We start from the raw sequence: 18,431 nt of genomic DNA, 5'->3' as shown, positions 1-18,431 counted from the left end.
TCAATGATTTGCAACTTTTTGTGGTTGTTTCCCATTACTTTGCAGTCATTTGTAGCTGAAGCCTGAGTCTCTTTATAAGTCTTATTATGAGTATCTTTGTTGTTGTAGCATCTCATTGTAGAAATCAAGTCTGACTATGTCAACAGCTCTTCAGCAGAGTCCTCTGAGCCCCTGAAGCCTCTGGCCTTTTCCCAGTCACCCGTCCAGAGGCTGATGAGCGTTTTCAGGAGCCGTAACACAGAGAAGAGTCAAACATCTTGTCCATATACAATCTTTGCTGCACCGCACTACGCCCTTCAGTTCCGCCCAGAAGGGAAATGACGCCGGCGCAGAAAATGGCGTCCGCAAAGCCTGTGTACTGCTGTGGTTTGTTACCCGTCTAATTCAGAGCCGAGTGAAGGGGGGTCTCCGTCTGGCAGATGGATAATAATAACATGGCAGTGCACCGCTGCCGTCCGCTTTCTTGATCCCGGAATCGAACCCGCACCTTCATGTCCGAAGGAGCCAGAGCTGCCTGGTCGAAGAGGGGTTGTGGGGATTCGCACCGCCGAGGTGAGACGGCTGTATTCAGCGGCTAAGCTAGCGTCGCTCCCCGGGTCTGTCCCCCCCGTAGCTCCTGTCACCACAGCTGAGAGCGGTGACAGTGTGCGGGGTCGGAGCTGCTGCAGCACCCGCCCCCGTGCTCCGGTTCCTCCGGCGCGGAGCACGGTGGCTACAGCTGCTGCTGTCGCCTTTAAATGCCCTGCACCGGAGCTGAGCGAGCACCGTTATGTGTGCACTGTGCAGCGTTAGCCTTTGTTTTCGGACATGAGAGGTGTGTGCCGCACACCTGTACCTGCCGGTGTAATTAAGACCAGCAGGTGTGAAGGACGGTCGCCTCTATCTCCAGCCTCTCCGCTGTTGGACGTGGAGCAGCGCGGCTCCTTTGTTAGCGGCACTGTGTCTGTCAGGGTTTCTACTGCTCTACTACTGACACACAAACACAGACACACCGACCAGTCAACTACCTGCCTTTAGTTTGTAACACGTGTAGAGGAAATGAAGTTGGCTGCTGGTTGGTGAGCTGGTAGACTGCTCACTGTCAACCTGTTGTTTTTCTCTCTGACACATCCTAACATCAAACTACACCAGGACTTATGTGAAAGAGGAGAACTCTACGTTATAAGTTGCAACGTATCCTCCACAATTTTAACCTTTATATTGAGAAGTTATGTAGATGATTGCTGTAATGGTCATGCTACTACACGATTGGCCAGTTGATTGATAGCCTATTACATGTGTAGTAATAATTTGTTGAACAAGTGGAGTCTGTTATCAAAGGAAAAGTACATCAGACAGACTGGAACAGTGAAATGCAAAGTGACAAGCTGCTTTCTAGTATTTTATTGTGACATCTGAACTTGAAATGTTTCACAGACTATTGATCAAACAAAATATCCAGATCTATCTATCTATCTATCTATCTATCTATCTATCTATCTATCTATCTATCTATCTATCTATCTATCTATCTATCTATCTATCTCGAAATTATAAGACATTGTTTATTGTTTAACTAATGCATCAGTTTAATTGAGAAAATAATGCATATTGATCTATAATAACGAATAATACCAGCCCAGAAAAATAAGAGTGGAAAATAGTTGTGTCCTTTTCTGTTTGTCACCACTGTCTTATGGGTCTTTTTTTCTTGTCTCCTCTGTCAGAACCAGGGAAACATAAACACAGGAAATGCGAGCGGCCCCTTAGCGCTCAGCTGTCAAAGCCTGTGATTGTTCGCCCGGGCTCCAAAAGGTACAATTTTCCACAAGAAGCACTGCATGTTGGGACCTAAGCTCCAGTCGTCCCTCACCTTAACGCACCACCCTCGTTACTCCTCATCCATCCCCTCTCTCTGTCAGTCCACTTCATTTAAGTCCCCTCGACGTTGAAATGTAACAGATGAGTAGTTAAAGGTCAGAGAGCTCTTTGTTGGCAGAGTCACAGCACTGCTGAAGTGTCCTGTAGCAAGACACTGTATCACTATAAGCAGGGCCGTAATATAGTAATTCTGGGCCCCTTGAAAAAATACTTAAGTTGGGCCCCTGTCCCTTGACTTTTGATCACCACTTTTTCCATAGACTATGTATTATCATTTTTTATTTATCTCAACCAGGGCAATAGTGACAGTCATTCTGGCTTAATAGTTGTCTCATGAACCTTTTGCTATGTAGAATAATTTAGTCTAATAATTTAGATTAGGCTACTGGTGTTTTTGCGGACCCTACTGGGCTGTGGGCCCCTGGAATTGTCATCACCTTTCTCCGCTACGGCCCTGACTATAAACATCTTGGCCAAGGTTGTATTAGTGAGAATCACCGGTGTGCTTGTCAGATTCAACACACCACCATATTTCTATTCTCATCAGTGAAAGTGTTTGTTGATGATTAAATCTTTTGAAAGTCTGAAATGAGTTATAAAGTCGTGTTTTAATAAAAATAATTAGTGTGTGAAACACTGTAATACCAACATTTCCACATTTCCACTCTTTACTGTTCACTCCTACTGAACACTTCTGACATTCAATATTATACGTCTTATTAAAAGCCTCGTATCTCATTTCATGAACTGTCTGCTACATTGGTCATGTTCAGCTGGAAGAAGGTCTGTGTTTGTTTCTCTTGGTTGTGGAGGATTTAAAGGATGATTCTGGTTTATTACAACTTGAGAATTATTTTCATAGTTTTGGTCATCATTTCTGTCAGATACGGTAACACAGCACAGTTAATGTAAGTGAAGAAAAAAATATATGAGAAGTGAGACAACTCTTTGTCTAGAAGGGAAACTGATAGTGAGTGAGTGCACCTGAGATGTTTCTGATAATCCCTTGTTAAACATGACTGAAGTGTGAACACACCACTTGGACAAAGCTCAGAGGAGTCGAGGCAGGACATCTGTCACCTGTGCTGGATTTCTACAGCAAACAGTTTGGATAGTCATTTGATTGTTTGCCTTTACTTTCTCTTCCAAATAGTTTGTCCACAATCTGTCTGCTTGTTTTAGTTTGATCGCTTTCCTGATTAGTGCTGTGACTGTTAATCTGTTCATCAGTTTGTCATCGACAAGCCTTTATGTTGAATATCAGTTGTCATATTTTGCTGGTTCCAGCTTCTTAAATGCAGTTTTTTCCAGCTTTGCCCTTATGATGAATGGATTGTCGGTTACACAAAAGAATAAGTTGAAGATACCCATTCAGTTTTTTTCTTATTGACTCATTCATTCATCAGAAAATTAGTTACTTCCCTCATCAGGATGTTGGTGCACTCCCAGACCACAGATGTTGAGCACAAGCTCATTATTACAGATAGAAATGATGGACACAAACATCAATACCACAGTTGTAATAAACTGGAACAATCCTTCACCCGTCAAATCTGCAACCAACAGAAATGTCATCATCATGTTTTTCATATTGAAACAGGAGCCGTTGTAAATTTCTCTGCAATTATTTGTGAACAAATATATGAGAAGTGAACAAATCGCTGTTTTAATGTACACTACATGACCAAAAGTATGTGGACACAGAGCGCTCCACATACTTTTGGCCATGATACAAGATGTCTAACATGCGCAGACGTTCTTGTTTGGCTTTTATTTTATTTTATTTTATTGCAGACGTTCATGCTTTAATGTGGCGGTTGTGTTGGCTTTGTCGTCCAGGTGATTGAAGCTCAGAAAAGGGACTTTGTTAGCATCTACTGGACACAAGGGGCACTGTCCTCTGATTGGCTCGGACAACCCCCTCTGACATGCCCGTGGCCAATCAGAGGTGAGTGTGCTGTGTGTGTGTGTTTGTTGACCTTTTGCATTTTTGATGAGTGACTGAGTTTGTGTAGGTGTGCAGAAGATGTGTTTGTGTCTCCAAGTCTTTCCTGTGTAAAATCTACATTTTGAATGTTCCTGTCGTCTGATTGTTTCCCCTCTGTGGTTTGTGTGTGTGTGTGTGTGGTTGTGGTTGTGTATTTCCATGCTGAAGAGATTGGAGTAATGACCTGCTGGATGTTTTCTTTTCTTTTCTTCCTCTTCATTTTCCACTAACCTGACTGTTGCAGTGGAGCGGGGTATTTCCCCAGTGTGTCAGCAAAGAATCATGCACAGTATGTTTGGCGGTGAAAGAGAAACGGCTTGTTAGGATGCATGAAAGTGCTGAGCTTTTAATGCTGAGTGTCCTATTGAATGTCCTTCCAGTCCCAGACTCACTGTTTCAAACAAACAAACATAACCTTTTCCTGGGAGAAACTCACATCTTCTTATCTGCTGAATTAACTCTCTAGAAGCTTTTAATTCTAGTTTCACCCCTGCACTAGACAGCTGTAGGCAAGTTCAGCGTTCTCACCGTGTAGATCGGTTTTAACACTCCACCCTGTCTCCCTCCCCCTCCTCTCCTTCGTGCCTTCAGGTGTGTTATGTCGGGGGCGGATGTGGAGGTGTACCTGTCCCAGGTACACGATGGGAGTGTGTCGTCGGGCTTCCGGGCGCTGTATGAGGAGCGTCTGCTGCTGGATGTCACACTGTTGATAGAGGAGCACCACTTCCAGGTACAGACATAAAGCTGGACATTCACACACAAATGTATGTTGCTTTAAAGGTCCCATACAGTATTAAGGTAGATGTCTATATTAAAGGTCCATACAGTATAAAAGTAGATGTTTATATTTAAGGTCCCATACAGTATAAAGGTAGATGTCTATATTAAAGGTCCATACAGTATAAAAGTAGATGTTTATATTTAAGGTCCCATACAGTATAAAGGTAGATGTTTGTGTTAAAGCTCCATACAGTATAAAGGTAAATGTTTGTATTAAAGGTCCCATACAGTATAGAGGTAGATGTGTATATTAAAGGTTCCATCAGGGTGGGCACGTTACTTTGAAAAAAAAAAAAAAAAAAAAACTGCGTTACTACATGATAAAAGTAATTAATTACAAGGGAAGTAACTATTGCGTTACTTTTTTTAATAAAATGCTCAAATACGTCAAATTACATGGACTTCCCTCCCTAACCCCCGTTTATCTGGAACTAACCGACTCACTCAGTATTCCTCCACACAGGCAGGCTCTGCAACCAACGCGCTGTATCACTCTCCACCCTCTTCCACATGCTGCTGATCCCAACAGCTGATAGGCAGAGTGATACAGCGCATCGCGGAGCCTGGCTGTGTGGAGGAGTGAGTTGGTTAGTTCCAGATAAACGGCTTTTTCCGACCAGTTGATGAACTGAAAATAATGTGTATATAACTTCCTACGCTTAAACGGGTGTATTATTTTCTGATGGTACTTCTTGAGTCAAGTAAGGGTGTCACGCGCGCATTCTATTGTCATAACGGCGTTGTAACGGGGAAAACAATAACTTTTTTGATTACTCGTTGTGTGATAATAAAGCAGCTCTAGGTTCTATATTATTACTGTGAAAGTGTCAAAGCCTGAAAAATGTACACAGCCTGTATTCACAAACTGAGCCTTAAAACCAGCCGTCAGGCCTTCAGCAACTTTGTGATGTCATAACATAGCAGGCAATAACCTCAGCCGTGCCCCAAGCCCCGCCCACCTACAGCCTATCCAGCCTTGCCTGTTGTTACTAGAGCTCCGCAGAGACGTCTGAGAGAGAAGGTGTAAAACTACACTGAGGTTGTTTTTAATTCTTAAAACCACAAATAAATCTTCTCATGGATCGACAGTTCATATAAAACACAGAGGAAGAGGAAAATATGGACTTGCATGGTGTTTTTGTAGCCCTGATCCAGGATATTGCATGTAATCTTTCTGCATCGATACCCCCAGAGTTTCAGACACAGATCTGTTCATAACATTCTTGAAAATACAAAGTGTTGAAAATATAAAAGCACGAAACAGGAGGAAATCCTCTAAGTAATTTAGAGACTGGGGAAAAAAACAATGTCTGGCAGTGTAAAGTGGATGAATTTGACCTGAGGCCGTTTCTGAAGACTACTGGATTGTTTTTGTTCTGTATTGGCTGGATTTCTTTGGGGACTATTTGAGATGTTGAAACACATGGACTTTGACTTTGAATGAGTTATTTGTAAATATTAAATGATGGAGATACAATTTAATATACCGTAATGTGTTTTGAAAGACAGGAATAAAGTTGAAAGAATACAGAAGTGACTGCAGTGCTTGCCAAATAGATTTATAAATAGTGTTTGTGTTGAATAAATTCACACACATATATAGCGCTATATGTGAGTACGTGTATATATGTGTGTATAACAATTGATTTCTATGTATGGTCAGGAAGGTGTAGTATCAGAGAGGTGGAGACGGCCTCAGACAGCACCCTGATGAAAGCTAGCTGAATGGCTGAGAGTGTTGGCTGAGTAAAGCATGCTGTTCTGGAGAAGTGTCCTGCGACATGTTTAAATTTTGATGGCAACCAAAAAACCATTTTAACTCCAACTACACAGAGAGGTCACTTCAATTTCAGCGCTTCCTCTTTTGGAGTGAATCGTGGGTGATGTTTACCTCGGAGCTGACAGACGTGTTTTTTTACAGCTTGTAATTAGCTAGGAATATTTTTGCACCATCTGGTGAGTTTGTATTTTTAACATTTTTTCTGTTACAATTTTTTTTTCTTTTTGAGATCTGTGACAGAAATCAAAAAGCTCAGTGAGACATCATGCAGTAAACTAAACAGTGTGACATGCAACGTGTCTGTCTGTCCTCCTCCAGGCCCACAAGGCGCTCCTGGCCACTCAGAGCGACTACTTCCGGGTCATGTTCACGGCGGACATGAGGGAGAGGGACCAGGACAAGATCCACATGAAGGGGCTGACGGCCGCTGGGTTCGGCCACATCCTCCGCTTCATGTACTACGGCTCCCTGGAGCTCAGCATGCCCACTGTCCAAGAAATCCTGCAGGTAGCAGCACACACGAGCGGCAGCTGCGTGTTTGTCCCCGTGTCTCGTCTCCATCACGACGCTCTCTCTGACTCTCTGACTCTCTTCCTCTCTCTCCTCCTCCCGTCCCGGCAGGCGGCCATGTATGTCCAGCTGACGGAGGCGGTGGAGTTCTGCTGCTCCTTCCTGCTGGCCAAGATCTGCCTGGAGAACTGTGCCGAGGTCATGCGCCTCTTGGAGGACTTCAGCGTGGGCGTGGAGGGCGTCCAGGAACAGCTTGACAACTTCCTACTTGACAACTTCGTCCCACTCATGAGCCGACCCGACTTCCTGTCCTACCTCAGCCTGGAGAGACTGCAGGTTCGCTCCTTGTCCACACACTTGAACCATAAATACAGTTTACAGCAGAGAAATAGGTCAGCTTCATACTGAAGTGTATCCTGACTCCAGCCCTGTGGATACAACCAGTGATTAAGTTAAAGGGATAGTTCAACATTTTGTCAAATTCACCCATTGCCATAATCCCTATAGTCTTTTATTGTCGGTGCAAGGTGTTTTTTGATCGGCGGGGCAGAGCTGCTCAGCTAACGCTACAGAGGTATATGGTATTTCCGGCTTTCCCTCATCAAACTCATCAAATACACAATCAACAACTCCAAAACGCTCCTGCTGGTGCGTCCGGTGTGCGGTGCCGACCTCTGGTGCTGTGGGCTGGCTGGCCGCCCCTCCCCCTCCCGCCTCCGCTCTTGCCAGTGGGGTCCAGATGACACCACAGTCTCACATCTCCAACCAGACTCAGACTGGTTCTGAATCAGACCCACACCAGCCCATTTCAAATTAAACCTTCCTTAAAACTTCCACACATCTTTCATTTACATTTTACACAAAACATTCACTCTCTAAGGGGCAGAATTGTTGTGGATCAAGGGGACCTACGATGGAGTAGGCCGTGGGGCAGTAGTGTGCCATGGCCTCCCATCCTACACCCCACCTATATCCCATCTGTCACTTAATTTTAAAGCACTACACACACCTACAGGTTGAGCATGGATCAGTGGTGTCCGGGAAGTCTCTCGTCCACTATCCAAGTTCACCTATTTTAATGCACTACACAACCCACACAGAAGGCAGGAAAAGTCAAAATCTGGAACCCCAGCGGTAGGCACTGCGGATGGGGGTATGAAGGGTGACGGTTAGGCCTCCCTGTCCGGTGCACCGGGGGTTGGCCCTGGCTCCGTGGCGGTGCCGTGCATTGCTGGTCCGGGCATGGGATCCCGTCTGGCCCCCTTTTGCTTCCATGGGCCGCTGGCTGGGGGTTCGGGGCTCCTCTGCTGCCGGGATGGATACCACACTGGCCCCAGGCCCCTGATGGGCTCTCAACAGTGTTCAGAAGCACACAGGCACACCCCCCCTGCACCTTCTTTTATGCACTATATCTACTATCAACATTTATCTTCCCCCACTCCTCACCTCTTCTTTTTTTGTTTTCACAGTCCTTCACTTCCCCCTTTCTATTTCACTACAGTCACTAAAATATATTTTTAAAAAAATGCATTAAACTCTGGAATGGTTACCACCCTTGTGGAGGTAATCCACTCAGACAATGCAGACAAAAAAAAAAAAAAAAAAAACGCTCTTGTGGAGTTGTGACCTGCACATTCACCACGAGACGGACTTGTTTTCGAGGTAAATGCGTAACCGGAACTACATCCCAGACACTGCTGCTTGGCAGAGTGACTTCAAAAGCGGAAATAGTTCCAAGTATTTGCTTCATGTATCGTAATGTTACATAATTATATGTTATTATTTCATAGCGTGGTGAATGTGCAGGTCACAACTTGTCCATGAGACTGTTTTGGAGTTGTTGGATTGTGTATTTAGTTTGATGATGGAAACATAGAAATACCATGCGCCTCCATTGCGTTAGCTGAGCAGCTCACGTCTCTGCTCTGTCAATCACAAAATAGCTTGCACTGACAATTAAAGGTAATGGACCTACTCCTAAAAGTAGGAATTATGGCAATAGGCGAATTTGCCAAAATGTTGAACTATCCCTTTAACATCCATTCTGTGTGTGTGTGTGTGTGTGTGTGTGTGTGTGTTTACCAGGCGTACCTGAACAGCGACGCTCTGAGCCGCTTCCCAGAAATCGAGCTGTACGAAGCCGTTCAGGGGTGGCTACGACACGACCGGCGGCGCTGGAGGCACACGGACACCATCGTGCAGTCCATCCGCTTCTGTCTCATGACGCCCGCCAACATCTTCGAGAAGGTGGGGGGCGGGCTGATCCAGAGTTTGACTGTGTTTCTCCAGGAGTCTCTCCTCGAGCTGCGGCTCATTATCTGTCCTCTGTCCTCAGGTGAAGACGTCAGAGTTTTACCGTTACTCCCGACAGCTGAGGCAGGAGGTGGACCAGGCCCTCAGCTACTTCCACGATGTCAACCAGCAGCCTCTGGTGGAGACGAGATCCAACCGCATCCGCTCCGTCCGCCCGCAGACCGCCGTCTTCAGGGGAATGATCGGTCACAGCATGGTCAACAGCAAGATCCTGCTGCTGCAGCGCCCAAAGGTGCCGGCTTTTTATTTTCTCTGTCTGGGAGGGGCATGTTTGGTCTGTAAGAATGAATGCCAGTCCTTTCTGGTTTGATTAATTCTACGGCTGCAACAATGAATCAATAAAATAGACAAAAATCGATTATTAATAGTGTTGGCAACAAATTTCATTAATGATTCGTTGTGTTGCGCCATTAATATGTCACTCACTATGTGGCGGAACTGTTTGCTGATCTTCTAAGTATAGGAGCATTTCATTCATAACATGTACACGTGATATGGCATGGCACGGGAGAATCGTGTGTGAGTGAGGGTCTGAGTGTGTGTGTGTGTGTGTGTGTGTGCGTCTGTGAATGCAAGTCTGTGTGATAGTGCCATGCAAGATCACTTTTACTTACGTTTTTGCAGCATAAGTGTAGAGAAAAAGTTTTAATGTTGAAGCAAATCATGTTAACAGTTAGTTTTGTGTTGATCCATGGCCTGTTGTTAAAGCTGTTTGACATCAACATTTAGTTTGTTAACACCTCAGAAGCAGCAACCTGTCATTTGTGCACTTTTCTGCACCTTCAATTTGACATAATGTTCTGTTTTTGAATAACAATTATCCGATTCATTGAAAAAAAATCAACCAATTAATCGATTATTAAAGGTACATTGTGTAGGAATTACTCCCATCTAGTGTTGTGGTTATATATCACAAGAAACTCAATCGTATTTTTCATGCTGCATTCACATGAAATTGGGCAGACGGCAGACGGACGACAGCCGCTGCACATAAACAAGCCTCTATGTAAACAAGTGGTCCGTCAGCACGAGGCAAAACAATACACGTGACAATATGTTGTCATGGCGATGTGGTATTGTTTACCTGACCCACGTTTTACCGTCTTTCTCTGGACTTCTGTGACTAAAATGACATCTGGTTTGTTATCGACGGCCGTCTGCCCGACTGCAGGTGAATGCAGCATCAGTGTAAAGCTCCATTCCTCCTCACTGCGTTACCGTGGTGACTTTTCACAGACGCCACCTCGACCTGAGCCGACAGCTCCGGTGTCTCCGCTGAGTTTCCGTGGTTTCCTACCGTCACGCTGCCACTAAACGTAAAAACATGGCGACACCACATGGCAGCAGCACAGAGCTTACCCGCTCCATGGAGATATGAATGATATGAACGGCTAATTCAGAGCTGAAAGGAACACTTCACTTTGTTGATGGGGGGGATTACTGCTTAATGAAAAACAGACTTTTGAACAAAATAATTGATTTTCGTGAATAGATAACAGGAGAAGTTACACAATGTCCCTTTAAAATAATCATAAGTTACAGCGCTAATTAATTCCACTGTCAGAACGACTGCTGCATCTACAGCTCAGCTCAGTGGGTGAGGTGAGGTCCATCTGTGTCTCCTCACAGCTAATGAGCTCCCTGTAGCTGAACTTGACCTCAGATGAGGAGTTGAGCTGGTACCATCCAAACGTTTCCACACGGCCCTGATCCCTCAGTGAGTCTCAGGTGCAGTAACTGGTGTTGTGATCCTCCAGGTGTGGTGGGAGCTGGAGGGACCACAGGTGCCGTTACGGCCGGACTGCCTGGCCATCGTCAACAACTTTGCCTTCCTGCTGGGTGGAGAGGAGCTGGGGCCCGACGGGGAGTTCCACGCCTCCTCCAAAGTCTACCGCTACGACCCTCGCCAGAACTCCTGGTTACGGATGGCTGACATGTCTGTGCCCAGGTCAGAGCGGCTCAGAGTCTGTGTCTTTACAGTCCTCACACTGTTATAGTGATAATGATAATGTGATAATGTCATTGTTGTCTTTTTTAAACTGTCTTTTTTCACTTTGTTGTCACTTATTAATTCCAAGCAGTGTTGGGCAAGTTACTTTTAAAAAGCACTTAGTCTAGTTAGAGTTTTTGCAAAAATGTAACTGAGTTAGTAACTGAATTACTACATTCTAAAAGTAACTAATTACCAGGAAAAGTAACCAAAAGCGTTACTTTTTTAAAATAAAATGCCCCCCTAATAATAACTCTAACCCTCGTTTATCTGAAACTAACCAACTCACTCAGTTTTCCACTGCACAAGGAATTAGAGTTCTCAACGGGCCCAAAAATTCAACCCAAAACTGAAATGACCTGAGTGACTTGAAGTCCGAAACATCATCATATACAACACTCAGACTGAACCCAAGTTTTTTGGGGTTTTTTTTTTTTAATTGAGGGTGAAAAAAATGCTGATCCCCCCTGTGCACCTCAGCAGTCTGGCTTCCCTGGCTCAAATACAGTATCTTTAATCACCTAAAGTCAACCGATCAATCATTGTCCCAAAATAATATTACCAATAACATTACCAGGCAGGCTTTAACAACATCAGCCTGGGGGGAAGAGCAACCATCGCACATCATGTAGCGCTGCATTAATGAGCTGTCAACACTTTTCCTGCTGCACCTGAACGCTGACTGAACTTCACTCACACTTCACAGCTCAGCAGATCTTGTTTTAGTTTTATTAATTTTTTTAGTCAGAATGGAATTCAACTTTCTTAATTTTTATAATTTGCATATTCTTCTTGCTTACAGTAATTATTATAGCCCTCGGTGCGTCGCCCCCTTGTATATTTGTAACGACTTGTAACAACTCATTCTAAGGTACCAGAAAGCTTTCATTTGTATGCAGGTGTGATTCCACTTCAGTGAAATACGTATTTATGAAAGCAATATTTGATTTTTGCTGATAAAAAGCCAAATAAGTTACATACTGGGGCTTTAACACACATTGATGTGGTACTTGTTTGCAGGTCAGAGTTCGCCGTGGGCGTCATCGGTAAGTTCATCTACGCCGTGGCGGGCCGGACGCGAGACGAGACCTTCTACTCCACGGAGCGCTACGACATCACGGAGGACCGCTGGGAGTTCGTGGACCCGTACCCCGTCAACAAGTACGGCCACGAGGGAACGGTCCTCAGCGGTAAACTCTACATCACCGGCGGCATCACGTCCTCCTCCACCTCCAAACAGGTGTGCGTGTTCGACCCGGGGCGGGAAGCCGGGGGCGGAGGAGGGGGAGGAGGGGGAGGAGGAGGAGGTGGTGGTGGAGGTGGAGGTGGAGGAGGTGGAGGAGGTGGAGGAGGAGGAGGAGGGGGGGGTGTGGGGAACCCGGGCGGCTCGGAGGCACACAGGACACGCGCCGGCCGGGGCCCCCTGCTGCCCGGCACCCACGCCAGCTGCTGGGAGAACAAATCCAAAATGAACTACGCCCGCTGCTTCCACAAGATGATCTCTCACAACGGGAAGCTGTACGTGTTCGGGGGGGTCTGCGTCATCCTGCGGGCCTCCTTCGAGTCCCAGGGCTGCCCGTCCACCGAGGTGTACGACCCAGAGACTGACGAGTGGACCATCCTGGCCTCCATGCCCATCGGGCGCAGCGGCCACGGGGTGGCGGTGTTGGACAGGCAGATCATGGTGCTGGGCGGCCTGTGTTACAACGGCCACTACAGTGACTCCATCCTCACCTTCGACCCCGACGAAAACAAGTGGAAGGAGGACGAATATCCCAGGATGCCTTGCAAACTGGACGGTCTGCAGGTGTGCAGTCTGCATTTCCCAGAGTATGTGCTAGAGCACGTCAGACGCTGTAGCTGAGGTCCGCTCCACCACACGCCTCCTTTTTTTTTTCTAGAAATGGGAACGCAACTGTTCAAGGGACTGAAGTCTCCCGCTGGGGGGGAGACGAGGTGTTTACAGGTGAGAGACTCTAAAGATGTGCAGGCTTTTAAAACTAGAGACCAGCACTTACCTAAGGTAAGGAAAAGATGGCTGGGGCCATAGATTCGCTCTTCTTACTGAAGGCGGTCGAAGCGTGGCGCGGCGACACGCCACACGTTAACAGTCAGCTTGAACATTTTCAGAATTAGCTTTCTCAGAAAATTAAGGAAAAAACATAATGATGGGGGAGAAAAAAAAGGTTTCATTCTGCTGGTTTATGTTTGGACTGTGGTCAGTTTCCTATTCTACTATCTCACCTACTGTATTTAGGCTGTCCAGTCAGGCTTGCTGCAGAAACGCACTGGAAGCGTCAGAGCCGTTCACTCACAAAGGGAAACCCGCTTTTACGTCACTTGAGCCGCCGATCAAACCTCTTATCACACACTCCTTTGAATTAGGCGTTTCCTCTACTGCATCACAGCCGTTGACCTATTTAAAAGCAAACAAACATCCTGTATATCTTTAATCAAGTTGCTCATCAGAAATAGGTTAGTGAAAAGCCGAGGTGTGACTATTTCAACCACAAAAAGCCCTATAAGACATATAACAGCAATGAGGTATATAAACAAAATGTAAACACTATATACTGTAGTGTAGTTAATACTATAGACTGTTTCCAAATATACAACGCGGACTGTAGAGAATGGAGATCATCACACAGGTGCTGCTGATGCTTCAGGCTGCTCCCGGCTCTAATCTGTCGCAGTAAAAACAAAACACATCCAGGTTTCGCTTCCAGTGCGTTCCAGCTTTTTACTCCTAATTCTGCTCTTTACTCCCAGATATCCACTATACCGTGCTCATGTCCATATAACGTCACCCTGTCTCTCTGTGTCTCCTCTCCTTCCTCTGTCTCATAGTTTGAGGATACTGGTGTGTGTGTGTGTGTGCGCGCGTGCGTGGATGAGAGAGAGCTGAACGCGAGATTGAGAGGAGAAAAAAACAAAACCAACCCACACAGCTCCACGGTTACACCAGGGCTCGTTCTTTATGTGTCGATGGTGATGATGTGGTAGGATGTTAGCGAAAGGGACGGGCAGAGGAGAGGCGGATCCTGGTCTCTGAGAGGTCATGTATGTGTCTGGTCACTGGCAGTGCTTTACTCAACTCATCTACATTCCCTGCACTTTATCGGTTCTCATCGAGTGTAAGCGCACAGTCTATCAGCTGGAGCTTCCAAACAGCTGTAACACTGGAGATGTGTCGCAGTGTCTGAAATTAACTCTCTGGCTGATGTGTCAGCGAGGGCTGAAAGTGAAATATACAGCCAGTAAAAATCTTTAAAGGGATAGTTCAACATTTTGGCAAATTGGCCCATTGCCATATCCCCTATAGTCATAGCAGTAGGTTTGCTACCTTTAATTGTCAGTGCAAGCTATTTTTAGAACGGTGGAGCAGAGCCGCTAGCTGCTCAGAGCTATGCTACGGAGGCTAATGGGATTTCTTGGTTTCCCTCATCAAACTCATCAAATACACAATCCAACAACTCCAAAACGCTCTGGTGGACAAGTTGTGACCTGCACATTCACCACGCTATGAGATAATAACAGAACGTTACGAGACAGAGTTGTTTTCGAGGTAAATTCATGCAAAACTGCTGATGCGCGTTTTTCAGCAAGCAGTCTCTGCATTTGCCTTGAAAACAACTCTGTCTCATAGCGTTCTGTTATTATCTCATAGCGTGGTGAATGTGCAGGTCACAACTTGTCCACCAGAGCGTCTTGGAGTTGTTGGATTGTGTATTTGATGAGTTTGATGAGGGAAACCAAGAAATCCCATTAGCCTCCGTAGCGTAGCTCTGAGCAGCTCACGGCTCTGCTCTGCCGTTCTAAAAATAGCTTGCACCGACAATTAAAGGTAACGAACCTACTCCTAAAACTATAGGGATTATGGCAATGGGCCAATTTGCCAAAATGTTGAACTATCCCTTTAAGAAGCATCAGGGATCCTGTAAGAACAGGTTCACGTTCATAATCTATAAATAAATATCAGTGCGTCTGTTGTAACTACACAGACTAGCCAGCGTGATGGAGACGACCTGCTTCCTGCTCCGCTCCCTTTGTGGGAAACGGTGAAAGGAAGTTTTTTTTTTTACACTGCAGAGCTTCAGGTCCGTACGGCTACAACTGAAGATTTAATAACTACTGATTGATCCGGAGATCTTGTTTTTAGCACGTCACAGCTTCTCCGAGCTGAAGCTGACATCTTTTAATTGTCTGTGTTTGGATAAAAACCCACAGATAACTTATTCTTTAATGAAATGTTACAAAGCTTAAAGTGGAGAAGAGTTGGCGTTTTAAGCCACTTTTCACCACTGAAAAATGTTTGGAACAGTCAATCAGTCGACACTGGCCATCAATCGATTAATCCACTCGCTCCATCGTCCAGCCGTCAACAGCTGAGCTGCGTTTTGTCAGAAGAGATGATGACATGAGGAAGAAGCTGAAGAAGGACTTTCTAAACTGACTGTCACAGACATGAGCCAGGAGGAAACTGTCAGACTGAGGGTGATACTCCGCCGTATTTGAGAATCTTCCAACAGCGGCCGATATGTATACGTTTCTGTGCCAAAATAAGCCAAATGAAAATCTAAATTCGAAGCAGGAAAGCTCTCAGTAAATTGGCAGCCGTGATGCTGCTGCTGCTGCTGATGATGATGATGATGATGATGATGATGATGATGAGGATGATGAGAGGGTGAGCAGAATCTGAACTCTGTGTTCCCTCCGTCTGCACACAGCTCACCAGTTCTCCTAAATGTCTCGTAGTGCCGGTGAAGAACAGATGAAGAGGAGCCGTTTTCCACGACGCTCGCTCTCGATTTAGCTTTAAAACCTGCTGAGACCAGCCAGTGTTTTCACCTGACCCCCCCTCCCCCTCCTCCTCCCTCCTCCCTCCTCCTCTCCTCCCGCCGCCCCCTCCCGCCGCCCACCACCGGTCTGTTAGTTCCAGACACTGAATGTTCACCTGCATGGTTTCAGCCACGTCAGAGGAGTCTCACACAGCAGATGCAAACGTGCAAACCGTTGTCATAGCTTTCACAGCGCAGCAGTCCAGCGCCTTCGACCCCCCGCAGCCCAGCAGCTCCGTGTTCGGGACCTCGTCCTTTCTGGATATTTATTATTATTTTATTTCTTTTATTTCCATTGAGCCAACTGTGAAAAGGGCTAGAGCACACACTGATGCAGTTCCGTCTGTCAGCCGTCTATTTAAGTTATTTATTTTCAGAGGTATTGCTTTTCACCGAGCTATGCAGTAACAGTAGTAGGTTTATTTATTATGAGAAGAATTTCATTGTGAGTCATTTGTGTTTTTTATTTTATTTTTTATTTTTTTCATTTTTCAAACTGTACCTCGTCCCTCCCTGGGCTGTCTGTCCTCCACCTCAGCAGCTCTGCATGTGGCTGATGAATGGACGCTGTGAGACAGTCTCTGCTCCGGTGTCACGTCACCACATTCCCAAGAAAACAAACAAACGGAGAGGCTCTAGGTGGCAACTTTTACTTGGGTTTTTCCCTCATGAACAGGTGGATTTTAAAGGAGAACACTGGTGTCGTTTCAGTCATTACTGTGTCCAGCAATTCATTTACCAGATGGTATATTTACAGGTTTTTTTTTTTTTTTTATCATTTTCGAAAACACAAATTGTTGGTGGCAGATTTTCTGTTTTATTCTCTGGTATTATCTTTTCAATTCACAATTCTTTGGATCAGCGATGTCTCTGTTGTGTCCACACACAAACCTCAAAACCTTCGCCACAGCTTTACAGTGTTGATGCAATGCTACTAGAGTTTGTGTAGTCCAGTACATTTCCCTTCATGTGAACGCCTGCTCAGCAGTGAGAGGCTGTGTGTGACTTCTTAATCTCTTCTTAATCTGTTTTCTAATTTGGGAAAATGTTTGAAAGCAACAAATGTTTTTCAAGAAATGCATTTAACACAGTAGGGCTAAAATGAATGAGTATTTTCTTTAGTGAAATCATCCGGTCTTTAAGAAAATCAAAGAAATCAAAAAGTGGTTTCAGCTCTAAAATGCAGACATTGCACTACTTGTCATTTTACAAATGTTTTGCCTTCGAACCTGGTAAAACAGGAACAAAATGAAACTATAGAACACTAAGTCAAAGCAAAATAAGCTATTTTTTGCCTTCAGACACAATTTCCCCCCAAATTTCAAAGCTTTTTAAACTTTCAGCCTTTTTTATTACCTCTTTATCATAATTCTGCCCACTCTTTACATATTTTCCCAGTTTTGCACATTTTTTCCCAGGTCAGTTTTCTTTTTTTTACACCTCCACAACCCTTGAAAGGATCATGTCATCTGTTGAACACACATGGTCACACTGGAAATGAGCCTCTTTCATAAATCCATGTCCCTCTTGCATCACCCTGACACCATGAACATCACATCTGTCGCTCTGCAGTCCTCTCGCTGCTCCTCCTCTTCCTCCTCATGTCGCCGTTTAAAGAAGAAACATGTACCTGATGAAGAACTACTGTCCTGAGTTGAGGCACATTCTGTCATAGCGCAGCATCCTTTAGTCCACCAGTCTTCAGTCTGTCAGTAGGAAAACAGAATAGAGGATTAAAAAATTACAAAAAAAACATACCTTGCTACAACGACTGTATCCGAAAAAGAAAGTAAAATCAGATTAACATATCTTATAATCTGAGTAGAAACTCTTTGGAAACGATTTGTAACTTCTTTCCAGAAATAAATGTTCATATTGGTCAACTTTCAGATGGTTCTCTGACTGGTTTTGTACCTGCCTGTTTCTGATTCTTATGGCTGTTTGTAACTTGATTCTGTTGTCTGTGATTTGAGACCAATCAAATGACTGATTGAAAAAAATTGTCAAATTATTTTGTAGTGTCCGTGTCCTTCTCAGAATGAATAGAATCTCACTGGTGTTACAAAAATAGAAAGGATAAATAAGAATGAGTGAAATTTAGCAGAAAGGGATTAATAATTGATCATTCATGTATTTAAAATGACTATTTACACAGGCATCTTTTATGAAAACTTGTAACTCATGGTTTAAGTAATAAATAATGTGGGAAAAGACTTCAGACTCATCTAGAAAACATCTCAGGGTGGGATTCCTATCACCAAAATTAAGTCAGTGCCATTATAAAAACATGGCAATGTGTACGGTGTACAACAACGATCGATATTGATCCTCAAGTCAACTGGAACATCGCTGCTATTAACATGGGATGGCTAC

General features: G+C 44.8%; 1 protein-coding gene across 1 annotated transcript; it reads left to right on the top strand.

Annotated features, from left to right (window-relative positions):
- Positions 1 to 335: 335 nt before the first annotated feature.
- Positions 336 to 14,483, top strand: klhl15 (kelch-like family member 15). Its single transcript, XM_083995410.1, is given in 12 exon segments — positions 336 to 552; positions 1,707 to 1,794; positions 3,700 to 3,808; positions 4,439 to 4,577; positions 6,726 to 6,914; positions 7,029 to 7,253; positions 9,003 to 9,164; positions 9,253 to 9,462; positions 10,988 to 11,178; positions 12,241 to 12,491; positions 12,494 to 12,530; positions 12,667 to 14,483. Coding segments are annotated over 10 exon segments (1,842 nt in total). The 5' UTR covers positions 336 to 552; positions 1,707 to 1,794; positions 3,700 to 3,788; the 3' UTR covers positions 13,085 to 14,483.
- Positions 14,484 to 18,431: the final 3,948 nt, after the last annotated feature.

Source organism: Trachurus trachurus, assembly GCF_905171665.1.
Source record: "Trachurus trachurus genome assembly, chromosome: 20".
Taxonomy (NCBI): Eukaryota; Metazoa; Chordata; class Actinopteri; order Carangiformes; family Carangidae; genus Trachurus; species Trachurus trachurus.
Note: the sequence above shows the minus strand (reverse complement) of the source record. Positions and strands in the feature narration are given on the sequence as shown.